General features: G+C 40.7%; 1 protein-coding gene across 1 annotated transcript in view; it reads left to right on the plus strand.

Moving 5' to 3' along the window:
- prag1 (PEAK1 related, kinase-activating pseudokinase 1) overlaps positions 1-26,462 on the plus strand; it is a 75,600-nt gene that overhangs the window by 20,757 nt on the left and 28,381 nt on the right. The window contains exons 2-3 of the mRNA XM_008116634.3: positions 457-892; positions 14,317-16,127. Coding sequence (XP_008114841.2) covers positions 545-892; positions 14,317-16,127 — 2,159 coding nt within the window. The 5' untranslated portion in view covers positions 457-544. The remainder of the gene's footprint in view (positions 1-456; positions 893-14,316; positions 16,128-26,462) is intronic.

The raw sequence follows: 26,462 nt of genomic DNA on the forward strand, positions 1-26,462 counted from the left end.
AAGCCACGTCTTCAAGTCCCAAGAAAGGAGGACAGTGTGGGGGCCTTTCTCATCTCCCTGGAGAGGGGGTTCCTAAGCCGGGAGGCCACCACGAGAAAGACCACTCCCTTGTTCCCACCAACCGAGCTTGTGACAATGACAGGACCACGAGGAGGGTCTACTCAGTAGATCTTAGAGACTGCTGGTTTATGGGGGGGGGGGGGATTCAGTCACAAAGATAGGCAGGACCCAAGTGGTTTAGGGCTTTATAAGTAATAGCTAGCACTTTGAATTGGGGCCAGAAACTTATCGGCAACCAATGGAGCTGCTTTAATAGGGGCATTGTGTGCTCCCTATTGAGACTTCGTCTTGGATTTAGTAAAAACTGGGGTAGGGGCCTAAGAAATCAATTAAGTTTGATAAGTGTTCCGAAGAGTGGAGTGTCATTTATGGCAGTACCTTGTTCTTTCTTTCCAGATAACCGGATTATAGTACGAGCCAAAATTTTAAGGCCAGCCAAAAGAGTGAAGTGGAGAAAAATGAACAACGAAGCTCAATATACAAGATGCAGAGGGCCATCGAAGTGAAGCGAGGGGGCTTGAAAATGTCCGCGTGCAGTGATTTTGTGGAACACATCTGGAAGCCTGGCTCCTGCAAGAACTGCTTCTGCCCCAGAAACTTCCACCAACTGCCAACATCGACGCCGCTGACGCCTCTTGACCTGGCAGGTAGCGGCGGTCTCATTCAGAATCTGAATGGAACCAGAGCCAAAGGCGAGAGTACGCCTCTGGAGGGTGACGGCATAATTTCCTTGCCTTATTCAAAGCCAACAATTGCCGTTAAACCAACCATGATCAACTCAGATGTCGCTGACGTGTGGGCAGACGGGAACCTGAATGCAGATAACCCACAGGTAATGATTAATAAAGGGTGTGTATCTTACAAGGTTGATTCCGCTGTGAAAATGTTTATTTGCCCTGGAGGTGTCCTGGTATTTTTTATGGCAGGACTCCCATAAATATGCTTATTTTTGTGGACAAGCCAAGGGAGGTTCTGCAGAAAACAGGCTGGAATTCCTTTGCTCATCATTCACATAGGAAATACTTTCATGCTGTCATAAGTTTCTAGGTTTCTGTTGGCAAAATCCCATAAAATTTATGAGGTTTTTGGGGGAATAGAAAGTATCAAATGCCTAATTTGATGCCAAGTCTTTACCTAGTATCATGTGGTCCTTTGGGTGTATGAGACCAGGTGAACTAAACCGATACTAAAACCAAACAAACAAGTTTCCTCTTAGCATCAGAAACTTCTGGTATTGGCTGATTCCTAATTCAGTGCAAACATAGTTCAGTGAATGAATTCAAACACACACTTGTAAAAAAAATAAGCATTCACAGCATTCTGTTTGGATGGATGAGACCATCAAGTTTTAATGTATGACACAATCTCAAGTTAATTCTGTTCTGCATTTGTATAACTTGAATATAATTAGAACCAGAACCATAGAGTTGGAAGAGACCCCCAGGGCTATTCAACCCCCTGCCATGCAAGAATACACAGTCAAAGCACTCCCAACAGATGACCATCCAACAACTGTTTATAAAACTCCAGAGAAGGAGACTCCTCTATAGTCTCTGACAACAGTGTCTCCCACTTTCCAATAGTTTGTATCATCAGGAAATTCTTTGCAATGTGTAGATGGAATCTCTTTTCCTGTAGCTTGGATCCAATGCTCTATGACCTATATTAACATGCGTTTGGTTAAAAATGGAAATTATATACTCTGATCTCCTTGCAGCCACATCAGAGTCAGAGAACAAAGGGGAGAATAGCTGAGGCCATGTCTCATTTGTGTAATACCATACTTAAGGAAGGAATCACCCCAGCTTTCAATATGGTATATCTGGAACTTTCCAGTGGTTCTCAACATTTGGGTCCCCAGGTGTTTTGGCCTCCAACTCCCAGAACTCCCAGCCAGTTTACATCTGGGGACTCAACAGGTTGAGAACCACTGCTCCATAGGCAAGATTAGGTCTACAAACCACAGATTTACATCTTCTGTCCTAGCTCTAAATGCCAATGTGACACCTTATTCATATTAGTCATGTCCCAGAATTTTGTCTGTATCCAGAAAATGTTTCATTCCACTTAAGACGTAATATTTTTATCTTCCATTTTTTAAAAAATGCTATCCTATCTTTGATGACAAGTAGCTTAGTGGGTATAAGGTTTTCATATTCAATAATTTTTCATTTGTGCATAATATATATCTCCCAGCTTTTAAATAAGCAGTGTCCTAAGTAGCTTACGACTATATTAAACCAGTCAAGCTAATGCAGTGGTTCTCGACCTGTGCGTCCCCAGGTGTTTTGGCCTACAACTCCTAGAAATCCCAGTCAGTTTACCAGCTATTAGGATTTCTGGAAGTTCAAGGCCAAAACATCTGGTTGAGAACCACTGAGCTAATGTAAATGCAGCAATGCAGTAATAAACAACCAACCAAAATTTTAGTGAGACACAGTGATGTGTACTAGTTCTGCTTGTCAAAATGAGGAAAATACTGGTCAGATACTGCCAACATTGAAACTCAGTGGCTCTGGGCCACTTACCATCTCTCAACCTGATTTCATAAATGTCTAAGCAAGATAAAGTGGTTTGGAAAATGTCCTCCGTGGTACTCTGAGCCTCTTGGATGAAAGCAGGATAAAATGTCAGGCACAGACAGAGAAACAGGAATCCACCAATCGCACAGTTGGTAACAAACTGATGTAAAACATAAAAATAGTGTTAAACATTACACACGTTAAATACAAATTGCTTTTGTTGAAAAATGAACCCAGGATCAAATAAAGAATCGAGCATCAGTTATTCATGTTTCCCAGTTAGCTGAAACCTTTCACACAAAGGCTGTGGTCGGACATGGTAAGCCACATATCGCAAGCAGTTGTCTTTTTGGTTAGAGCAATGTGTCAGGACACGTTCTCCTGTCATGTCTGCTTGCAGTGGAAACTACTAAACTTCATAGCTTTCCTGTGTTGTTTCCCTATGGTTGCCTTACTTGTTGTTTTGTCTCCCAACAAACTGGATAATAAATTCAGGATCTGATTTTTGTTTGCTTCTCTGATTTGCTGTGAGACAATTTAGAATCAGAAAATTGCTTGCATCTGGGTAGCACAATAAACATTGCTTGATTATTTGTTTAGCCTTTGCCTGTACAAAGGGAAGTGATTGGGAAGCACACACCAACATGCTGTTGAGACATGAGAAGGAGCTCCTTAGACTGACCTCTTAGGCAGACCCATCCTATCCAACCAAATCTGTTCTAGAATACAGATTAGAAAGAGTTAATGTTTACTTTCTTCAGTATGAATTATTAAATATAGATTATTAAGTATAGATTTTATTCACAATGTAGGCTTAATATGAAAAATGTGTACAATGTTTTGTGTTGATAAACAACTATTTCTACACCAAAAAGCGGAATTTGTGTAGAAAATAATATTTCTCTACAGAAATACATATTCTCTACTTAAAACAAGTCTCTTAAACAGCAGACATTTCTAGATATTTGTGCCCATTCCAGACAGGAAACAATCCAGGACAGCTTTTTTTTTTGTGTCAGGAGTGACTTCAGAAACGGCAAGTCGTTTCTGGTGTGAGAGAATTGGCTGTCTGTAAGGACATTGCCCAGGGACGCCCAGATGTCCCGGCATGGAGCTGAAGCTGATAGAGGGAACTCATTCACACTCTGCCCAGGTTGGATTCGAACTGGCAACCTTCAGGTCAACAACCCAACCTTCAAGTCCTGCTGGCACAAGAGTTTAATCTGCTGTGCCATCGGGGGCTCCAAGGGCCAGCTAACATCTCACAACTAAGGATTCCCCCAGGCAGGAAGCAGCCAGGCTTTGATTAGCACTGTTATTCAGTGCTAATCAATGTCACCAATTGCATTTGCAACATTCACACAGGCAAGCGTTCTTTCTCCCACCCTGGACCTTCCAGAGATATATAAACCCCACTTGCCTAGTTTCCAATAGACTTCACAACTTCTGAGGATGTTTGGCATAGATGTGGCCGAAACGTCAGGAGAGAATGCTTCTTGAACATGGCCATACAGCCCGGAAAACTCACAGCAACCCAGTGATTCCGGCCACGAAAGCCTTTGACCGCACATTAAAACATAAATTCTACACAAAAGCAGCATTTTGTGTAGAAAATAATGTTTCTCTGCAGAAACGCATCTCCTCTACTGAAAATAAGTCTTCTAAACAGCAGAAAACATTTCTGGATATTTGTGCCCATTTCTGCATTTAGTTTTTTGGGCAGAAAATGCCCAGTGCATGTTTTGTACAGAATAAGTTCCAAAATGTGAATATTCTTCTAAAACTATATTTTTAAATATTTTCCCCATGATTTTAAAGTTACTCAGTGATACTGTTCATTAGAGCGCAGCAAGTTAGCATTGAATTGTTAATGTATTGCTAGTACACTTCAGTTGCTGTGTATGAAAATGCAGTTGAAATACAGAAATGTGAACAAAAAACAACTAGCGTGGCATTTCATTGAGGGAGAGGTAGGTTCAGATCCCCTCTCAGCCACCTTGGCCAAGTCCCAAACTTCAGGAAAACCCTACTAGAGTTTCACCTTGGGATCACTATAAATTATAGCACAAATTATAGCACAATTCAACCCCTACACTCTATCTTGTAAGTAACAAATGTTACTAGTTATTATGTACTCTCTTAATCACAGTGGAATGCCACTGTTACTAAAAAAATAAAATGTTAGTGGTAACATTGTTGGGAGCCCCCGGTGGCACAGTGGGTTAAACCGCTGAGCTGCTGAACTTGCTGACCGAAAAGTCGGCAGTTCGAATCCGGGGAGCAGGTTAGCCCCAGCTTCTACCAACCTAACTGTTCAAAAACATACAAATGTGAGTAGATCAATAGGTACCGCTACGACAGGAAGGTAATGGCGCTTCATGCAGTCATGCCGGCCACATAACCTTGGAGGTGTCTACAGACAACGCCAGCTCTTCGGCTTAGAAATGGAGATGAACACCAACCCCACAGTCGGACACGACTATGTTAAGAATTGTAGATGATGTTAAATAGAAGCTCTTACATCCACCTGTCAACCAAAGTCACCCTGCAGGGTAATGATGTGCCACTCAGCTTTGTAGAACAATTAACAGGAACTTGACTGACTTCAAAATGGTCAAACAGAGCAATAATATTTACAATAGTCTCTCTGATTGATTACAGAGAACAGTAGGAATAAATAGTCCTTTTAAAGCCCATAAAATTGCCTCAGTGCCTTAGAAATAACAGGGCTTCTGAGAGCTGGCAGCCATCTTCTATCCCAGCTGTTTCTCAGTCAGCATACACTCTCTCTCTGGGGTAAAACCTGCTCAAACGGTTCCTCAGTAGCATGGTAGAGAAATTAACCAATCAGATTCCTAGCTGTTCACAGGCTCAGCCAATCAGCTTGTTACACGTACTTTTCCAGTTAACTCATCCATAATGGTGCCTTTACAAACCCCAACAGACTAGACTTAATGTCAGGGGAAAACCTTTACCTAATATTGTTGATTGGTAGTCTGTTAGTTTTAAGCTCTGAGTAGCATCTTGTTTGAACTGGAAAGAGATCTGCTGGCAGGGAGCTATTGTAAGCCCCCTGATCCTGATGACCTTCTCATTGAGCGATCTCACAGCAACCGATATGAAAGTAGAACCCTTACCTGTGTTTCCATCTGGCACATGACATGAGAATCCATCTGTCCCTATGCTCAAGGAAAGCACTGTTGCAAAGATTATTTAAGATACAAAAGTGCTAGATGTCATCGCTTAAATCAAAATGTATATCAGAAAATATCAGATAAGAGATGTCTGAAACATATATACGCACACATCCTGAAATGTCAGCAGTCTTTTCAAAGCTTCCATGCAGTGCTTTAGATCCTGAGCTCAGGTCTGTCTTCACCTTGAGATTTTCCTTCAGAAACACTTTTGTGTCGACTCTCATTTTGGACAAGATAGAGGAAAGACCAGAAGGATGAACAAGACATGCCACTAGTTCCATGCATTAACTTGAAAGTACCACTTCTATTATTTGGGATGAATCCCTAATGAGCAAGTATTCATTGCAATCTGTTAAAGCAAAGTTCATTCTGGTTACCTATGTGTGCAACTGAAAGCCTTTTTTTGGACACTCGGTGAATTAATCATACCAGAATGTGTGGAATAGAGGGAAGAAAGGGTTGTGTGATGCTTAAGGGCTGCCGTGAGAATGCTAGATATCTTTTTAAAAAATCATTTTAGAAGTAATTCTCCAGACCTCTTTGTTGTAGAGAAAATGGGAAACTGAGACAGCGGTATGCCTCGAAGCCACAAATTGAAAAGGAAAAAGGAATATATATGTTCAGGAGCCTCCATGTATTATGCTTTCAGATCTCATGATTCCAGAATCTATTTGATGTTTCTGAAAGTATGTTTGTGATTTTGAATATGGGAAATGAGTAGCCCCACCATTCTTTGTCAGCTGAGAAATTCACCTTTGCGGGAAGTTAAGGCATAATTACCTTAAGAGATGAGAATGTGTTACAACTGTTTGTTTTTTTTAACCTAAAGCAATTTGCAGTCATATCCATTTCTATTGACCCATTATTAAAAGGAAGACCTCAAGCTTTACGGAGTTAATTACTTTTTCTAGTTGATTAACTGAAATGACTTTGTTTTAATTGGTGATATAGAGAGGTAAGATTGCTTTGTCTCTCATGCACTGCTGTTAGTGAAAGAAAAATTTTAATAATTGCAGGACGGTCCTAAATATCTTTACTCAGGGGTAAGTCTTATTGAGGAACCCCCGATGGCGCAGTGTATTAAACCACTGAGCTTCTGAACTTGCTGACTGAAAGGTCGGCAGTTCGAATTTGGGGAGTGGAGTAAGCTCCCACTGTCAGCTCCAGCTTCTGCCAACCTAGGAGTTCGAAAACATGCAAATGTGAGTAGATCAATAGGCACTGCTCCGGCGGGAAGGTAACAGCACTCCATGCAGTCATTCCGGCCATATAACCTTGGAGGTGTCTACGGACAACGCCGGCTCTTCGGCTTAGAAATGGAGATGAGCACCAACCCCCAGAGTCGGTCACAACTGGACTTAACATCAGGGGAAATCCTTTACCTTTTTAGCTAAGTCTTATTGAGTTCAGTGGGGCTTCATCCACAGCAAAAGGATAGCAAATTGCAGCCATTAAGTTTTTTTTCTTTTGTGATAATAGTTAGGTTTTATTACACTCGTAAGTTATTTTCTAGGCGTGCTAAAGAGCTTGCAAAACTACAGCTGGCATGGTTTCATAGCATAGAGCTATGGCAGTTAAAGTAATGTCAAATTGCAGTAGTTTTACAGTATGGATGCACCGTAAGTCAATGAGACTGTTAACAAAATAAGCATAACAATGTGTCGGCTTTCATGGCCGGAACCACTGGGTTGCTGTGAGTTTTCCGGGCTGTATGGCTATGTTCCAGAAGCATTCTCTCCTGACGTTTTGCCCACATCTGTGGCAGGCATCCTCCAAAGTTGTGAGAGTGTTAGAAACTAGGCAAATGGGGTTGACATATCTGGAATGTCCAGGGTGGGAGAGAGAACTCTTTTCTGTTGGAGGCAAGTGTGAATGTTGTAGTTGGCCACCTTTATTAGCATTGAATAGCCTTGCATCTTCAAAGCCTGGCTGCTCCCTGCCTGGGAGAACCCTTTGTTGGGAGGTGTTAATTCAACCAGAGAAGTCAGCCATAGCAGAGCACTTGATGAACCAACCTGCACACAGCATATTATCTGAGAACACAGAAATGCTGGACCACTCTTACAACCACCACGTCAGACTACACAGAGAAGCCATTGAAAGCATGTGAACAATTTCAACAAAAAGAAGGAAACCATGAAAATGAACACAATCTTGCTACCAGTATTTAAAAAATTCAAAAATCAGTACAGTAAATAAAGAACAACACTCAGAAAACAGGGGAATTCCAGACAAGAAACTATCAGGACCAGCTAACACCTCCCAACAAAGGATTCCCCCAGGCAGGAAGCAGCCAGACTTTGAGGCTGCCAGGCTATTCAGTGTTAATCAAGCTGGCAATTTGCAAAATTCACACTTGCCTCGGGCAGACAACAGTTATTTCTCCCACCCTGGACATCCCACAGATATATAAACATCCCTTGCCTAGTTTCCAACAGACCTCAACCTCTGAGGATGCCTGCCATAGATGTGGGCGAAATGTCAGGAAATAGTGCTTCTGGAACGTGGCAGCATAGCCCGGAAAACTCACAGCAACCCAATCATTGTCACCATAATGTATTTCTTAATTAGCTTGTATATGTGCCATTTTGCCTTTTTGCTGTGAGCAAAGACATCAGAAGTGACCAATTAAAAATTATTTGCCAGAGATGAGCCACGTTACTGTCATTCCTAAGAGGATGTTAGCTGTAGAACTCTTTGAATTTCTTCCTAAGGCTCAGACTTTTAAACATAGATGATTTATATAGAGGCAAAGCTTTTGAACTGCGGTGCTTTTCTTTCTTAATAAACCAGATCCCGCTTGTCAGAGAGTGACTCCTACGCCTTTGTAATGCTCACAACAGATGAGGGCAGTGATAAGGCAGGACCCTTTTATGGTGCAGAGGGGAGAGAGGAAATTGTCAGTCACTGTGAATTTGTGGGGAGAGCTTTTCTGAACAGGGTGATGAAATAAAAATAGCCTTCATCTGATCAGTAAAAGTAATGAGTTCCCCATTCTTCCTTAGCATTTCCCTACATTCAATTTAATCTGCCTTTGGCCACATTCTTGTTGAAGTGACAAAGCAATGTGTAGGCTGCACTTTTCAGACTGGAAATGGCAATGGTGGAGTCACATGGTTGAATGTCCTTCCTTATAAAAATACATATACTCTGCAAACAGGGGCATCTCTAAAGACAGGTTTTGAATGGAGGAGTGTTCCCATTGGGAATCTGAAGCCTTGTTAAGTAGAATCATAGAGTTGGAAGATACCTTGTGGGCTATCCAGTCCAACCCCCTGCCAAGAAGCAGGAAAATCACATTCAAAGCATTCCCAACAGATGGCCATCCAACCTCTGCTTAAAAGTTTCCAAAGAAGGAGCCTACACCACAGTCCGGGACAGAGAGTTCCAGTGCTGAACAGCTCTCACATTTAGGCAGCTCTTCTTAATATTCAGGTGGAATCCCCTCTCTTTCCTGTAGCTTGAAGCCGTTGTTCCACATCCTAGTCTCCAGGGCAACAGAAAATAAGCTTGTTCCCACCTCCCAAGACTTCCCCTCACATATTTATACATGGCCCTCATCATGTCTCCTCTCAGCCTTCTCTTCTGAAGGCTAAACATGACCAGCTCTTTAAGCCGCTCCTCATAGGGCTTGTTCTCCAGACCCTTGATCACTTTTGTTGCCCTCCTCTGGACACATTCCAGCTTATCAACATCTCCTTTCAATTGTGGTGCCCAGAATTGGACACAATATTCCAGGTGTGGTCTGACCAAGGCAGAATAGAGGGGGAGTATGACTTCTCTGGATCTAGACACTATACTCTTATTGATACAGGCCAAAATCCCATTGGCTTTTTTTGCTGTCGCATCACATTGTTGGCTCATGTTTAACTTGTTGTCCAGGAGGACTCCAAGGACTTTTTCACACGTACTGATGTCGAGCCAGGCGTCCCCCATTCTGTATCTTTGCATTTCATTTTTTCTGCCTAAAAGTGGAGTACAGTATCTTGCATTTGTCCCTGTTGAACTTCATTTTGTTAGCCTATCCCTCTAGTCTGTTAAGATTGTTTTGATTTCTGCTCCTATCTTCTGGAGTTTTGGCTATCCCTCCCAGTTTGGTGTCGTCTGCAAACTTGATGATCGTGCCTTCTAACCCTTCATCTAAGTCATGAATAAAGATGTTGAACAGAACCAGACCCAGGACAGAACCCTGCAGCACTCCACTTGTCACTTCTTTCCAGGATGAAGACGACTCATTGGTGAGCACCCTTTGGGTTCGTTCGCTTGGCCAATTACAGATCCACCTAACCGTAGTTTTTCCTAGCCCACATGGGGGACCTCGTCGAAGGCCTTACTGAAATCGAGATAGGCTACATCCATGGAGTTCCCTGCATCTACCCAGTTTGTAACTCTATATAAAAAGGAGATCAGATTAATCTGGCGTGACTTGTTTTTGATATATCCATGTTGACTATTAGCAGTGACCACATTCGTTTCTAAGTGTTTGCAGACCATTTTCTTAACAATCTTTTCCAGAATCTTGCCTGGTATCAATGTGAGGCTGACTGGACAGGAAAAGTAGTCCAGATCAAAAGGAGTCTGTTCTCCTGTGACTTGGGAAGCCGCTAACTGGTGCACTCCTTCCCTCCTAAAAGTAATCTTTAATATAATCGAAAGAAGCAGAGTCCCCTTCACTATCCTCCCTTTTTCCAGAGATCGCTTGCACGAGGCAGTGAGTGGGAACATCAGTCAGCTGCTTTCTGATCAATAGGAAATAGATTCCCATAGATTGAAACTGCTTCTGCTGCTGCCTGGTAAATGGGGATTGGGAGATTTTCATTGTCTCTATATATATCCCCTGAATAAGGGGTTATGCAAGGACTATTTATTTATTTATTTATTTATTTACAGTAGAGTCTCACTTATCCAACATAAACGGGCCAGCAGGATGTTGGATAAGTGAAAATGTTGGATAATAAGGAGGGATTAAGGAAAAGCCTATTAAACGTCAAATTACATTATGATTTTACAAAGTAAGCACCAAAACATCATGTTTTACAACAGATTGACAGAAAAAGCAGTTCAATACACGGTAACGTTATGTAGTAATTACTGTATTTACAAATTTAGCACCAAAACATCTCAATGTATTGAAAACATTGACTATGAAAACATGGACTACTAACGAATTGACTACAAATAAAGATAGAGTTGCGTTAAATGAACTTACAGTAACGTTCTGGATTATCCAACACATTTTTGTAGTCAATGTTTTCAATACATTGTGATATTTTGGTGCTAAATTCGTAAATACAGTAATTACTACATAGCATTACTGTGTATTGAACTACTTTTTCTGTCAAATTTGTTGTATAACATGATGTTTTGGTGCTTAATTTGTAAAATCATAACCTATTTTGATGTTTAATAGGCTTTTTCTTAATCTCTCCTTATTATCCAACATATTCGCTTATCCAACGTTCTGCCGGCCTGTTTACGTTGGATAAGTGAGACTCTACTGTACCACCCTTCTCAACCCCAAAGGAGACAGTGGTGGCAACAATTCAATTCCCTCGATAAAAAAAGTATAAAACATCAAAGTTGACCCTCCCGTAATAAAACATTAAACATTATTATACACATCACATAAAGTAGCATCATCTATCACACAAAGATATAGCCATTGTCCGTAAACAGTCCTGGATCACTGCATTTTCAGAATTGTGAATATGAAGCATTCCCTATGTAGGGATTGTGAATATGAGTGCATACCTCTCTAGAAAACATGTTTCTAGCTGCCTTAGTGGATTTCAGCCTATGCAATTTTTAAAAAATACTCCATGTAATGAACTACAGCTTCAGAAAGAAGACTCCCTACCATTCAGAGGGTTTTGTTTTTGTTTTACATTAGGGTTTTGCACACATATATGGACAAAAGCGGAATAATACTGAATTTTATAACCTTGGCCTACCTCTTATTCCGTCTGATGCACAAAAACTGCTAGCTCATTCATTCCTACATATCTCTGTTTGTACCTAAATTATAGATTATGAAACATGGGAAAGCTGTATCTGTCTTGTTCTCAGGACAGTATCAAACCAAAGAAGACAATAAGGCAAGCTTGCCAACTTAAGATTTATTTTACCTGGACAGAAGGGTAAAGCTTGGCAGGTTGGAGCAGGTCAAAGGGAAAGTCTTGTGATTTTCGGTGGATTAGAGTGGAATTTGGTTCAAGTTTTTAATATATATATGGCAAAAGTTTGTTAACTGAATGGATGTATCATATTTATATATATATATATATATATATATATATATATATATATATATATATATATATATATCGAGTTAAGACTTGTATGGCAAAAGTTTGTTAACTGAATGGATGTATCATATATATATATATATATATATATATATATATATATATATATATATATATATATATGATACATCCATTCAGTTAACAAACTTTTGCCATACAAGTCTTAACTCTATATACATTATTGCAAAAGTCACTTCACCTTAAATGACACTCTATATATTCCTTAGATGTGTATCACCTGTTTCCCATGCCCTCCCCCTCATTTCCCCGTGTGGAAAGCCTGGTTCAAAATACTTTATCTATCATCTCCATCTGTTTTGTCACTTAAAGGTAAAGGTTTCCCCTGACGTTAAGTCCAGTCATGCCTGACTCTGGGGGTTGGTGCTCATCTCCATTTCTAAGCCGAAGAGCCGGCATTGTCCGTAGACACCTCCAATGTCATGTGGCCGGCATGACTGCATGGAGCGCCATTACCTTCCTGCCGGAGCAGTACCTATGGATCTACTCACATTGGCATGTTTTCGAACTGCTAGGTTGGCAGGAGCTGGAGCTAACAGCAGCTGCTCACACTGCTCCCGGGGTTTGAACCTGGGACCTTTCGGTCTCCAGCGTAGTGCTTTAACATACTTCGCCACCGGGGCTCAGTTTTTTGTCAGTTAGAATAGACCATTTCCTATACCAGTCTTGTTTTGAATTATTCATATACTTTTTTCCCTTTGGTTAATGAAATCATTGATTATGTATTCTGAGAGATAAGACCACCAAATTTCCACATCCCATATTTCTTTGTCTCTCCATCCTCGGGCTATCGTAGCCTGTATTGAGGCTATCGTATATTTTAGGATTTCTGTCCATTTATTGTTGCCTTCCTTTGCCTCTATAATGAGAAACATAAATCTAGCCTTATACCACTTAAATTTTTCCCCCTATTATTTTTCCATTATATTTCTTATTTTACAGTAATCGTTCTGAATTTTTCTGCAATCCCACCACATATGAGAGAATGAATCTCTCCCCCCACAATCATGCCAACATTTGTTGAAAATATTTCCCATTACAGTAGAGTCTAATTTATCCAAGCTAAACGGGCCGTCAGAACCTTGGATATGCGAATATCTTGGATAATGAGGAGGGATTAAGGAAAAGCCTATTAAACATCAAATTAGGTTATGATTTTACAAATTAGGCACCAAAACATCATGTTATAAAATAAATTTGACAGAAAAATTAGTTCAATATGCAGTAATGTTATATTGTAATTACTGTATTTAGGAATTTAGCCTCCCTCCGCATATGTAGTATTTATGGCCAGGTTTTAAAGTAATTGCTGTGTTTTATGTCATTTTAAGGTAAAGGTAAAGGTTTTCCCCTGACGTTAAGTCCAGTCATGTCTGACTCTGGGGGTTGGTGCTCATCTCCATTTCTAAGCTGAAGAGCCGGTGTTGTCCGTAGACTCCTCCAAGGTCATGTGGCCGGCATGACTGCATGGAGCGGCGTTACCTTCCCACCGGAGCAGTACCTATTGATCTACTCACATTGGCATGTTTTCGAACTGCTAGGTTGGCAGGAGCTGGAGCTAACAGCGGGCACTCAAGCTGCTCCCGGGATTTGAACCTGGGACCTTTCGGTCTGCAAGTTCAGCATCTCATCGCTTTAACGCACTTCACCACCGGGGCGAAGTGCGTTAAAGCGCTGAATTTATATTATTAAAACAATATGAACAATTTATATTGTTCATATTGTTTTAATTCATGGATTGTGTTTTAACTTATGTTATCGTTGGGCTTGGCCCCATGTGAGCTGCCCTGAGTCCCTTTGGGGAGAGGGTGGCAGGATATAAGAAAAAAGTTATTATTTTTCTTACTGTATTATTAAATTCCTAATAGCACCTCAGAGTGAGGTAGGATTTGGTTTGTGCCGTATACGTTGGTTGGCAGTGTTGTTAAATGAGCTGTATCAAGTCAAATGTAAGCATTTTTAAGTCACAAGATTTTAATTGGTATTGGTCGGACTTAAGCGTGTTTGTCTTTGATTCAGTCATAATCCAATCTAATACCCTTCATTATAGTGGACTCATAAAATGTTCATTCTAGTTAAGAGTATTTTCACACTTTAAAAAATGTTGCGGTAGCATATCAAAAGATATCAAAGGAGAGCAGTAGCTTAAGCCTTTTTGCCTGTTACATTTTTCCCCTCTATCAATGTACTTGCATTTATCTTTGCCCAATGCAGGTTACCAAGAGGACAGCGTTCAGAAAACATGCCTTGATGAAACCAGGAGAAGAACAAAGTGCGTGCCTTGAGAAGTACAGCCAAATCATCTCAAGGAAGCCTGTAATTCAGAATGCTCCAAATGACTGTAATTCACACAGTCCTCAAGTTCCTTCGCTAATTAGTTTGTCTGGTCTTGAAGGCAGAGCAGATAAAAGTCTTACCTTCAGGAATATGACGTTTCCAAGTGATGCAGGTACGCATGAGGATGGTGTTCAAAAGCCCAGCAATGAGAAGTTGGTCTTGCCGTATTTGGGTCTCTGTCACAAGTCATCCATGTTTAGTGATCAGTGTATCAATTCCTCCTTGAACTCTGAGAAATACCCTCACTTCCACCAAAGGGCAGAGAGATCACATTTGGAGAAGACCAGTTTATCCCATTCCTCTGACTTAGAAAGTGAAGGTGGAGAGTACTGCTCCATTACAAACTATTGTGCCGAACCTCCCAATCATCAAAGCTTGGACAATACTAAAAATAAAGTGTCATGGCTTGGAAATGAAAACCCCACTTCCACATTTCAGAGGCAGGAAGCTGTAGTGAATGGAAGAACCGAGTCAACAGGGATGGGTTTCAATGAAAGGGGAAACAGGCCCTTGAATTCCGAGACAGATTTTCAAGGGGAGAAGCGTTATCCACATGACTATATATATAACCACCTGTGCTCAGAAACCAACGTATCAGCATTCCCTCCCAATACTATATTAAAAAGCAGAAGTCCCTTTAGTTCACCCCAGGGAAATCATTCCATTGCTCTGGTCAGAGAACAGGAACAAGCTGAAGGCAAACATATAGAAAATGTAAGCAATTCTGTACAACAAGAGCTTTCCTCTCAAGTGGACTCTCAGAATGAGCCTATCTATGCGGAGAGTACAAAAAGGAAAAAGGTGCAGCTAAACAATTCCAACATATGTGCAAGGAGTGATCCTTCTCCCTATAGTCCCAGTCATGAAAAAAACCCACATTTGAGCTGTGGAAGGGAATTTCAAGAATCTACGACACAAGTAGCAGCAACTATTACCATTATGGCTGCCCACGGAGAAGACGACAATCGAACAATCTTCCTTAGCAGCCCAGACTCAGCAGTTGGGGTTCAATGGCCGTGTGTTAGCCCCATTTCTAATCCAGAGAGTGGAAAAGCATCTCCTTTCTTTGAGCCCAAAGAGTTGCCTCAAGCAAATCGCGAGATGGCTTCCAAGGAAAACAGTTTGGATCTTCATTCCCAAATAACTTGCAAAAAGGTGGTTGGCGATACTCCTGCGATTCCCCCAAAGCTGTCCAAAGGGAGCTTACCTTGGGGTGAAGGGTCTCTCCTCCCTCCAGTCAGTCCCACTGCAGAAATCTCTGATGGTAAAGACCACGAGGATCTTGACACACCAAGGCATGGTGGAAACAGCCCTGTCTTTGGGCCTTCATCCTCACAGTCTTCCCATGTGAACAGAATTTTTCCAGAGGAGGCTGGCAAAGGTCCAGTTTCCTCCACTGCTGAGAGAAGACAGAAGTACTACAATCTGGCCTGGAGCAAGCAGTGTAGGATAGAAGAGGAAGAGGAGGAAGAGCAAGGTCTCCTGAAAATTGCTCAAAAAGTAGAAATGGAGAATGGAGCAATTAGTCCTTCAAGTCCTTCGGATTGCCATCAAGGAGAGAAGTGCTCTCTCCAAGAGAATAAACCTAGAGGAATGAGCAAATCGGCATCCTTTGCTTTTGACTTCCCTAAAGAGAAGAACGGAATTGAATTCTCTCCACCTCCTCCACCTCCAAAGAAACAATCCAGGTACAGAAACATGTTTTATATATGTATGCTTTCTTGTAGTGTGTAATTTGCATGTAGTTTATTGCAGGTACCAGAGGGTGGAAATAATGTTGAACCCTAGCCTTCTACATTTTCCCTCACTTGCTCTACCACAATGGGATGGCCTTGGGAAGGAGCAGCAGTAGCTGAATACTTTGAGTCGGGAGGAGTGGATTGAGGGGAAATGTTCAATGTGCAGACTTCTTCTTCTAAGATCAGCCACTGATTGATCTGGAACCTATATGCTTCGGGTCCAACCTATCTTCAAGACTTCATCTCTTTCTATGAACTAACGCGAGCTTTAAGATCTGCCAGAAAGGCTCTTCTCTCAGTCCCACCACTGTCACAAGCACGGTTGGTGGGGACGAGAGAGAGGGGGCCTTCTCGATGATGGTCCTCCGGCTCTAAAGAGATTAGGTTAGTCCCCACTCACCAAGCCTTTCAGCCTAGTTTTAAAAGATGTTTTTTTAGACAGGCCTTTGACCTTATGTAATCTATGGTCAGACTTGTGGATCCACCGATTGCTTCACTCCGCACTTTGATTTGTTACTACAGATAGCCAGCTTTGTTCACGGGTTCTACTGGATTTTAGGAAGTTTACAGTTTTATCAGATGGATTTTATATGTGTAAACTTATGTTGCTGCTTATATATTTACTAGCCTGGGGACCCGGCAATGCCCGGGTTATTTGAGAAAGCATGGTTTGTTTTTGGATGTGAGGTCATACCAGTTTGGTCATTTGCAACACTATTTATTTGAAAAAAAAGCCAGTCTTTCCTGTTGTTTTTTATGAATGGTCCCATTAGAAAATGAATGAGGATTTGAAAAAAAGCCAGTCTTTCCTGTTGTTTTTTTATGAATGGTCCCATTAGAAAATGAATGAGGATGTGGTTGAACTATAATTCGCAGAATTGTAGGGCAATTCTTCCCAAACCCCGCCTGTATGCACATCTGGCCGTGTTGGGTCTGTGTGCCAAGTTTGGTCTAGATCTGTCGTCGGCTGGGTTCAGTGCTTTCTAGATGCAGGCGAACTACAACTCCCAGATTCTCAGGACAATTACCCCCAAACCCTGCCTGTATTCACAGTTGGGCATGTTGGGTCTGTATCCCAAGTGTGGTCCAGATATGTTGTCGGCTGGGTTCAGTGATCTGGATAAGGGTGAACTACAACTCCCAAATCCAAGGACAATCACCCTCAAAACCCGTCTGTATTCACAGTTTGCCATGTTGGGTCTGTGTGCCAAGTGTGGTCCACATCCAACATCAGATGGGTACAGTGTTCTCTGAATACGGGTGAGCTATAACTCCTGGATGTCAAGGCCAATCATCCCCAAACCCTGCCAGAATGCAAAGTTGACTGTGTTGGATCTGTGTGCCAAGTTCCAGGTCCATTGTTGGTGGGGTTCAGAGTGTTTTTAGATTGCAGGTGAACTATACATCCCAGTCCCTACAAGTCCTATAAATATGTTGAATTGTCCCCAACCCTCTCTCTCTTTGGTATGTTCAGTTGCTGTGTGCAATAGAAAAGAATAGGAAAGGGTTAAGGGAGAGGCAGTGGGCGGGGCAATGCAAATTCCACACCAGTGGAGAGAGAAAGAAACCCTGTGATGTGGCTCGCTGTAACCTGCAGTGTCCTTGGAGGGAGGGCTTTGGTGGCTTTTCAGCACTGTGGGTTAAAGCAGTTTGTGGAGGCGGGAGGTTGTCTGTGTAATTGACACCTTCACCACATACACGCATACAGATTTTCATTTTTATTACGTGTATAGATGTATGCTTGCTTGTAGTGTATAATTTGCATGTGGTTTATTGCAGAAACCAGAGGGTGGAAATAATGTGGAACCTAACCTTCCGCACTTGCTGTACCACAATGGGATGGTCTTGGGAAGGAGACTAAAGTAGCTAAATATTGTGAGTTGGGAGGAGTAGATTGAGGGGAATTGTTCAATGTGCAGACTTTCTCTGAGATCAGCCATGTAGGATCGCAGGCACTGATTGATCTGGAACCTATCTCAACAATGAGTGTAAAGCTTCTTTAATTGTCTTGGCTCCTCTTCTAAAAGCAGTCAAGTCCCCCAGAGCAGCCAAAACAACATATGCCTCTTTTTAGAAGCTATTAACTCTGCATATTTGTTTACCATCTGCTTAAGAGGAACATTTTCAAATATGTACCTTATGTAGTAGTAACTTCTCATGATACAATTAAGCATTCAGTTAATTCATGAATGGACCAATTTCGTGAAAGATCTAAAATAGTCATTAGTGCTGCCTCTAGTCTTCAGAAACATAAAAATCAGAATAGATACACTTCTATTTGCCCTCTACATTCATGGGGGTTAGGGGACGGACCCCATGAAAGTGAAAAATCGTGAATTAAAAAAATATTGTTTCTTTTAACCTAAGATAACATCTCTCAAGGAATTTCTAGGGCAGCACAGCACTGTGGTCAATTTCCTCTGACCATAGAATCTCACAAGAGGACCTAGAGATTCTAAGAAAGAGAGATCGGAATTAAATTTGTGACTAACACTTTGCAACACGATTTTTGTTCCTGGGTTATAAATATCATTTCCTAATTGGTTCTATCATAAAAACATGGGAAAAGTTTACTAAACTGCAAAAACTTTGTTTTTGTGGGACATTCTGCAGCACATTTTGCTAGTTTTTCAATGAATACCTGATAGAGTCTCAATCATTTCAACGTAGTTTGTGGCAGCCACAAAAACAAAGTTTCTGGAGTATTAACAACTACTTTCAAAGTAAGTACTGCACAATTACACAGGAAATAACACTTCAGGAACAGATTTTTTTTCAAATTTTGTTACATAGTGCAATTGAATCCACAGAGTCAAACCGGCAAATGTTGGTGACTATTTCAGTTTTTACAGAATAGTGAGGACCTGCATGAGTGTTCTACTATATGGATGCTATTACTGTGAAGAAGGATTTAAACCCAAGCTACAATATTTTATTAAAATCTAATGGTCCTAGAACCTCTCTGGTTTCTTACACCAATTTTTAGCAAGACACAAGTAACAATTTCATCATATGTGGATAAATCACTGGTTGTTCTATCCTCTTGTAAAAGGTTCCTACGTTGCAGATATTTTTTGAGTCAGACTCAGTCTTGCCTGATCCAATTTTTATATTTTCTTTTTTTTTCTTTTTAAACTTTGTTGTAGCAAATAGAGAAAACGGGTGTTCAGATTATTTCACAATAACTTTTCAGCAACACACTTTCTTCATTGAATGCGAAAACCACATTGGTCATCTGGGAAAAACAGACGATTGTTTGAAAGTGCTCACTGCTCCAAAAAGAACTTTATTACATTGCTCTGACTAAAGCCTTTTCATGCAGTACCCTGCTGATATGCTTCATCTTTTGGGACAAGGAGAAGGTCATAACAAAAGGCCTATATTTACTTATTTGACAAATCAAAGGCTGACTGTGGTTAAACAATATTGTTCTTGGGCAAGCAAATTTCTAAGAAGAATGACTGAAAGATACTGCACTCTTGCACACAGATTATGTGATGCTCTTTGTCTGAGTCATGGGGAATTTTCTAGATTCCTTCAGTCATGTCCATTTTTAAGGCGAACCAAAAGCAATTGTGTCCACACAGAAGCTTTAATATGGGAAGAATTGCACTGGGGTTACCTTGCTGGTGAGCTCCCATCTGTCAGCTATAGCTTGTGGGGACACGAGAGAAGCCTCCCAGCAGGATGGTAAACTACAGGTAAGGAGATTCCACCTGAGCATTAAGAAGAACTTCCTCACTGTGAGAGCTGTTCAGCAGTAAAACTCTCTGCCCGAGATTGTGGTAGAGGCTCCTTCTTTGGAGGCTTTTAAACAGAGGCTGGATGGCCATCTGTCGGGGGTGCGTTGAATACGATTTCCTGCTTCTTGGCAGGGGGTTGGACTGCATGGCCCACGAGGTCTCTTCCAACTCTATGACTATCACGTCCCCTGGGCAATGTCTCTGTAGATAGCCAATTATCTCACCCCAGAAGCAACTTGCAGTATGTTCTCAAGTCACTTCTGACACGATGAAAAAAAAACAGTGCAACTGGCAATAGTAACTGTTCCTTAGAATAACATTACATCCTTGTGAAGAGAGGTATATTAGCTTCCGATTTTGTTTTCAGATGCAGTTGAACCTTAATTTCTTACAGAATGCATGTCTAGATCTAGTAGTAGCCTTTTGGATAATTTGGAGTTGGATTTCAAGGGCATTGGGCTCCCAGTTATCAAATAATAGTTGTTCCCTTGGCTCTAGTTGGAGGGCCTTGTGTTCCAGTTAAAATTTATATGTAGATAGGTGCTTCACAAAAGCAAGAGGTCAACCCACTCTCGCTCTACATCAGTGGTTCCCAGCCTTTTTTAATGAACAAGGACCACTCTGACCAGGCACCACTCTCCAACATGAGTACCAAAAGAGTTATGAATCCATTTTTGGTCGACTTTAGATTTGGTTTGGTAATTTGGAGTGCTGATTCAGAAAACTGCATTGGACAGACCACATCAGCTCTAGTTTCTGTTACAGAATATATGCCACCCAGTAGTCGCCATCTTCTCGCCCACAGAAAACCATATTTAATAATCTAGAGCTGATGTGGTCCATCCAATGCAATTTTCTGAATCAGCACCTCAAATAGCCCCAGGAACAGGCCTAAAAATGAAGACACCAAGAAAAAGGCTGTGTTATTATCCGTAGTAGTAACGGTGAAGCCGCAGACCATATTTCAGTTCTTGTGGACCACTGGTGGTCCATGGACCACAGGTTGGGGACCACTGCTCTACATAATGTGGGTCCAGGACATCTGAAAGGACACTTGTTTCTGCATATTTCCTTAGGCCAGAGGTTCTCAATGTGGGATCCCTTGATGTTTCTGGCCTTCAACCCTCAGAAATCCTAACAGCTGGTAAACTGGCTGGGATTTCTGAGAGTTGTAGGCCAAAAATATCTGGGGACCCCAGGTTGAGAACCACTGCCTTAGGTGTTAGATGGTGCCCGGGTGTTGATTTGTGGATGAATAGGGTTTGTGCTTTGAGAGGGGACAGTTGTATGCCCTACTCCAAAGAAGTCCCATTACATGCTTGCAGCCCCACTTCCACCGAAAGGAGAAGGTATCACAGTATACAGTCATGAGCTCTCTTTGTAAGGCTAGAACTGACACAGTTCGCTTGAATTGCTGAATTTACACTCTTTGTCTCCAAACTGAATTCAGTGAACACTTGTATAAATTCAACTGAACTTATAACCTGTATTTCTAGATGTTGTAGTTGTGGATTTCTAAACTTGAATTGTGATGGAGGCGCAGAAAGAATGTTTTGAAAGAGCTTTTGTTTCGATTAATGGTCAGTGAGCAAGTAATCCCACAAAACGTAATCATCTATTTTATGTCAAGCGGGGAAAAATTGGCCTTCATGTATTATCGAGAACTACGCTGCAGGCAACACTTAAAAGAAGGGGAAGAAGGACCGCTGAGAGAGATGGCAAGTAATTGGCATTCATTTAGTTATTTTTAGTACTTTAGGCCATGGCCCCTTTGAAAAAGCAACTATAGAAGAACAGCAGTTGGATAAAATCAGGATGGTTGGCAAACTTCCTGTCTTTTCCCTCCCCCAGATCAACCTCTGATTTAGAGCAATTCACATTTTGCTTATAGCATAATTAGAGATTATTAAGGTTACAATCATGCACATACTTAAACTGGGAGTCAATCCAGAGGATTTCTATGAGTACACAGGACTGGGTTACACATGCTTTTTTATGTGCGCTACAGCCACCCTTAATGCCTTTGAGTGCATGTATGTCAAGTTGTCTGTCTCCTTAATGGGCTCCCATGTACTCTTAGGACAATGGTTCTCAACCTGTGAGTCCCCAGATGTTTTGGCCTTCAACTCCCAAAAATCCTAACAGCTGGTAAACTGGCTGGGATGTCTGGGAGAAGTAAGCAAAACACCAGTGGACCCATAGGTTAAGAATCACTGTCTTAGATGAGTGTTGGGGATTGTGGATGATGGAAGCTCTTATGTGTGCCCATGAGCCCGGGATTTGAACCTGGGACCTTTCGGTCTGCAAGTTCAGCAGCTCAGTGCTTTAACACACTTTGCCACCGGGGTTCCACGGTCAATAGATAATGTTTCTGAAATGTTTTAAATTAAATAATCTCAACAATCAATTTTTAATCACTGCAAGAAATATAGTTTAGGTGTTTGAAATAGTCATTTGGACCTCCAGCCCAGCTGGCATGGGAATAAATGCTTTCTTTCTGAGAGCCCAGTGAATTTCCATAGGTCAAATTTGAAAACTTGGCATAAAACTGATCTTATCTAGTATTGCCTAACAAGTATTCATCTGTTGCAACTCTTAATAAGAAAATGTGTAGACCTGAGGCTAATGCAGGGAGTTTCCAAAGGTCAGAACTTCAGAGATAATTCTGAATTTTGGGATATCAGTTCCTGGTGCAAACGCAATTGATTGTCCAAGATCTGCCATCAAAAACTATAGGGTGACACTCATCTGGCTTGTAATGGATTCCTTGTCTGAGACTGAGCTTATTTGGCCATTAACCAAAATTCTTCCATGAGACCTTCATATAGAGTTTTATACTCTCTCAGATGAAGGCAGTGGATATTGTACAAAGATATTGGATGAAGGATTTCTCTTTTGAAGAAATCTTGCCAAGAAACCTCTGTGATAGATTCTCTAACGTCCCATCTACACTGCCAGATAAAATTCAGATTGTCTGCTTTGCATTGGATTTTATTAGTCTTAATTATTATTATTATTATTATTATTATTTCGGAAACAATAAACATGGACAAAATTACGATCTGCCAACTGCAAAAGGCCACCCTACTGGGATCTGCGCACATCATCCGAAAATACATCACACAGCCCTAAACACTTGGGAAGTGTTCGACTTGTGGTTTTGTACACGAAATCCAGCATATCTATCTTGTTTGCTGTGTCAGACTATGTCATTGTGTCAATAATAATAATAATAATAATAATAATAATAAAATACTTTATTTGTAGACCGCCCTATTTCCCCGAAAGGACTCAGGGCGGTTTCCAGCATATATGGCAAGTATTCATTGCCAAAAAGGAAAAACATACAAGCGAGTTACATCAAAAGAGATCACATCAGGCAATATAAAGACAGCCTAATTTAGACTTAATAACAAGCAAAAATAACCAAAGATAAAACTTAAATGGTCCATACAAACATCAACACATACTGTATATACTCAAGTATAAGACGACCCGAATATAAGCCGAGGCACCTAATTTTACCACAAAAAAACTGGGAAAACATTGACTCCAGTATAAGCCGAGGGTGTTAAATTTCAGAAATAAAAATAGATACCAATAAAATTACATCAATTGAGGCATTAGTAGGTTAAATGTTTTTGATTATTTACATAAAGCTCAAATTTAAGATAAGTCTGTCCAATGAAATAATTATTCTCATCTTCTTCAATGTAAATGGGCTTATGTATCCTTTTAATAATAATAGAGTAAAATAATGCATGTAATAATAATAACAAATACAGGAAAATAATACATGTAATAATATATAGAGTAAAATAATAATGTTCAAAGTGAAATAATAAATGTATTAATAATAATAATAATAATAATAATAATAATAATAATAATAGAGTAAAATAAATGTAAGAGTAGCAACAATAATAGAGAAAAATAATAAACGTACCATATATTCTCGAGTATAAGCTGACCCAAATATAAGCCAAACAGGACCCTCACCCGAGTATAAGCCGAGGGGGGCTTTTTCAGTCTTAAAAAAGGGCTGAAAAACTAGGCTTATACTCGAGTATATACAGTAATATTAATTTATCACTGGTTAAAAACATCTAGAAACTAATAAAACCTTATGGAGATATGTAGATGATGTCTACACCGACATATAATCCAGTTCAAAGCAGATAATTTGGATTTAATCTGGTAGTGTAGATGGGACTTTCTAGTAAAAGTAGATCTGATAGCACTTCAAAGCCCACAACAAGAAGACGAAGAAGTCAGTGCAGATGGACATGCCTTGAGGTTTTGAGGTCTCCGAACATTTTGTCTGAGTTGGGTTCCGTTTATTTCCACTTTGAAATTGCATCCATTATTTTCATTAGTGTCCTCTCCTTTTCTGTATGTGTTTCACATTTCTCGCTGTACGATTCTTGTTCTGATAATCCCTAGAAAATAATAAATATAAAGCTTTCTAGATAGTTTCTTTGGGAAGAGGAAATCTTGGGTAGGACGGGAAAGCTCTTTCTTTAGGAAAGGAGGCTTTTGTGTTTTTTGTCCTTTGAAAAAGGATCTTTGCTCTATTCACATATGAAAATAAAAGTCTATTTTTGTGTTAATTCATCAGCAGATTATGCTTAATATACTTCTGAAAGTATAGAAATTATATACTTAATGTTGTCTGTTGCCTAAGTTCTGTTCAAGTGTTAGACCTGGCACTGCGCCTCTTCCCAGTTTTCATGCTGCCTTCAAGCACTATGTCTTTGGCATTCCTCTTGACTGTAAACTGCAAAAGAAACAGGAAAGTGTAGCATACTTTCCAGATTTTTTTCCAGACAAGTGTTGAAATTTCCGTTACATACGTAGATATTGGACAAAGGTGGTTTTGGGGGGAATGATCAAGAAAAGTTAGAACTGCTGTCCTTCCTACTTGGGAATAAATTCCATTCAACTTAATGGGTCCTCGCAATAGACATGCGTACTATAGGTTCGTACAATTGCAGAAATTAAGAATGTGCACCTGCCTCACTTAAAAGCTGCCAAGGGCTCCACTTCTTTCAAGAACTGAAGCCGTTGTCTCAAGCTGTGCAAACAGAATGTAAGTCATTCTGATTTTTGTGTAATTAATGAGCATAGCTACATGTATTTCTGTCTCATTTTTTACGATAGTGAAATGTAGGGGGGGAAAAGGAAACAAATCAGTTTCGATCTTTTGGGTTTTGTTGTTGTTGTTCCACTTTGTTTTGTGTGTGTGTGTGTGTGTTCTTTGATAATATAATATTATCTTTTATTGGATGGGTTTCCTTTTGTTACAAATATCCATGCTTCTAAATGTCACTGACCTGTTTCCAAATGTAGAAGAGGTACTGCCCATTAATGCTCAACACAAGAGAACTGGGATTCAACCTGGTCTGGAAATATCAGATTTCTAGCTGTTTCTACACAGTTTTTGTATTTCTCGTATGGCTATAGTACAGGCATGGGCAAACTTTGGCCCTCCAGGTGTTTTGGACTCCTACTCCCACAATTCCTAATAGCCCACCGGCTGTTAGGAATTGTGGAAGTTGGAGTCCAAAATGTTAGAGGTTGTAGATATAAATAAATAGAAGCAGTACCACAGTTTCTGAACCAAGATATACCCTGCAGTATGATAAAATGTCACTCAGGCTTGTGTAACAAGTAACAGTAACTTTTAAAAGGTAAAGGTTTTCCCCTGATGTTAAGTCCAGTCATGTCTGACTCTGGGGGTTGGTGCTCATCTCCATTTATAAGCCGAAGAGCTGGCGTTGTCTGTAGACACCTCCAAGGTCATGTGGCCAGCATGACTGCATGGAGTGCCGTTACCTTCCCGCCAGAGCGGTACCTATTGATCTATTCACATTTGCATGTTTTCGAACTGCTAGGTTGGCAGGAGCTGGAGCTAACAGCGGCCGCTCACGCCGCTCCTGGGGTTTGAACCTGGGACCTTTCGGTCTCCAGCTCAGTGCTTTACTTCAGTTCAAAAAACAGTAAGTTTACTTCAGTTCAAAAAGTCAAACAGGGCAATAATATATACAGCAGTCTCTGAATTCACACAGAGAACAGAGGGAATGAACAGTCCTTTTATACAGTCTTTAAATATGCCTCATTTGTCTTATAAATAATCAGGCTTTGGAAAGTTGGCAGCCATTTCCTTCCTGACTGTTTCCAGTCAGCCTCTCTTCACTCTCCAAGGTAAAAGTGGCAGTTAAAACCGTTCGTACCAAGCTAGAGACAGTCAGAATTCTGGCTCCTAGCTGGCTCAGCCAATCGGCGGTCGACACCTGCCTTTCCAGTCAACCCATTACATCATGGTGCCTCTTTACAAATTCCCACACAAAACACCAGGAGGGCTGAAGTTTGCCCATGCCTGCTATAGTAACAAGGAGTGTATGCAGAACACTGTTTTGTACACCATTCTGAGTGGGTCAGATTTGACAACAGTCAACTGTTTCCCAGATATACTGTATCTTGATTTTTTCTTTTCTTTTTTTCGTGTCAGGAGCAACTTGAGTTGCTTCTGGAGTGAGAG

The sequence above is a fragment of the Anolis carolinensis genome, chromosome 2 (genome assembly GCF_035594765.1).
Source record: "Anolis carolinensis isolate JA03-04 chromosome 2, rAnoCar3.1.pri, whole genome shotgun sequence".
Classification (NCBI taxonomy): domain Eukaryota; kingdom Metazoa; phylum Chordata; class Lepidosauria; order Squamata; family Dactyloidae; genus Anolis; species Anolis carolinensis.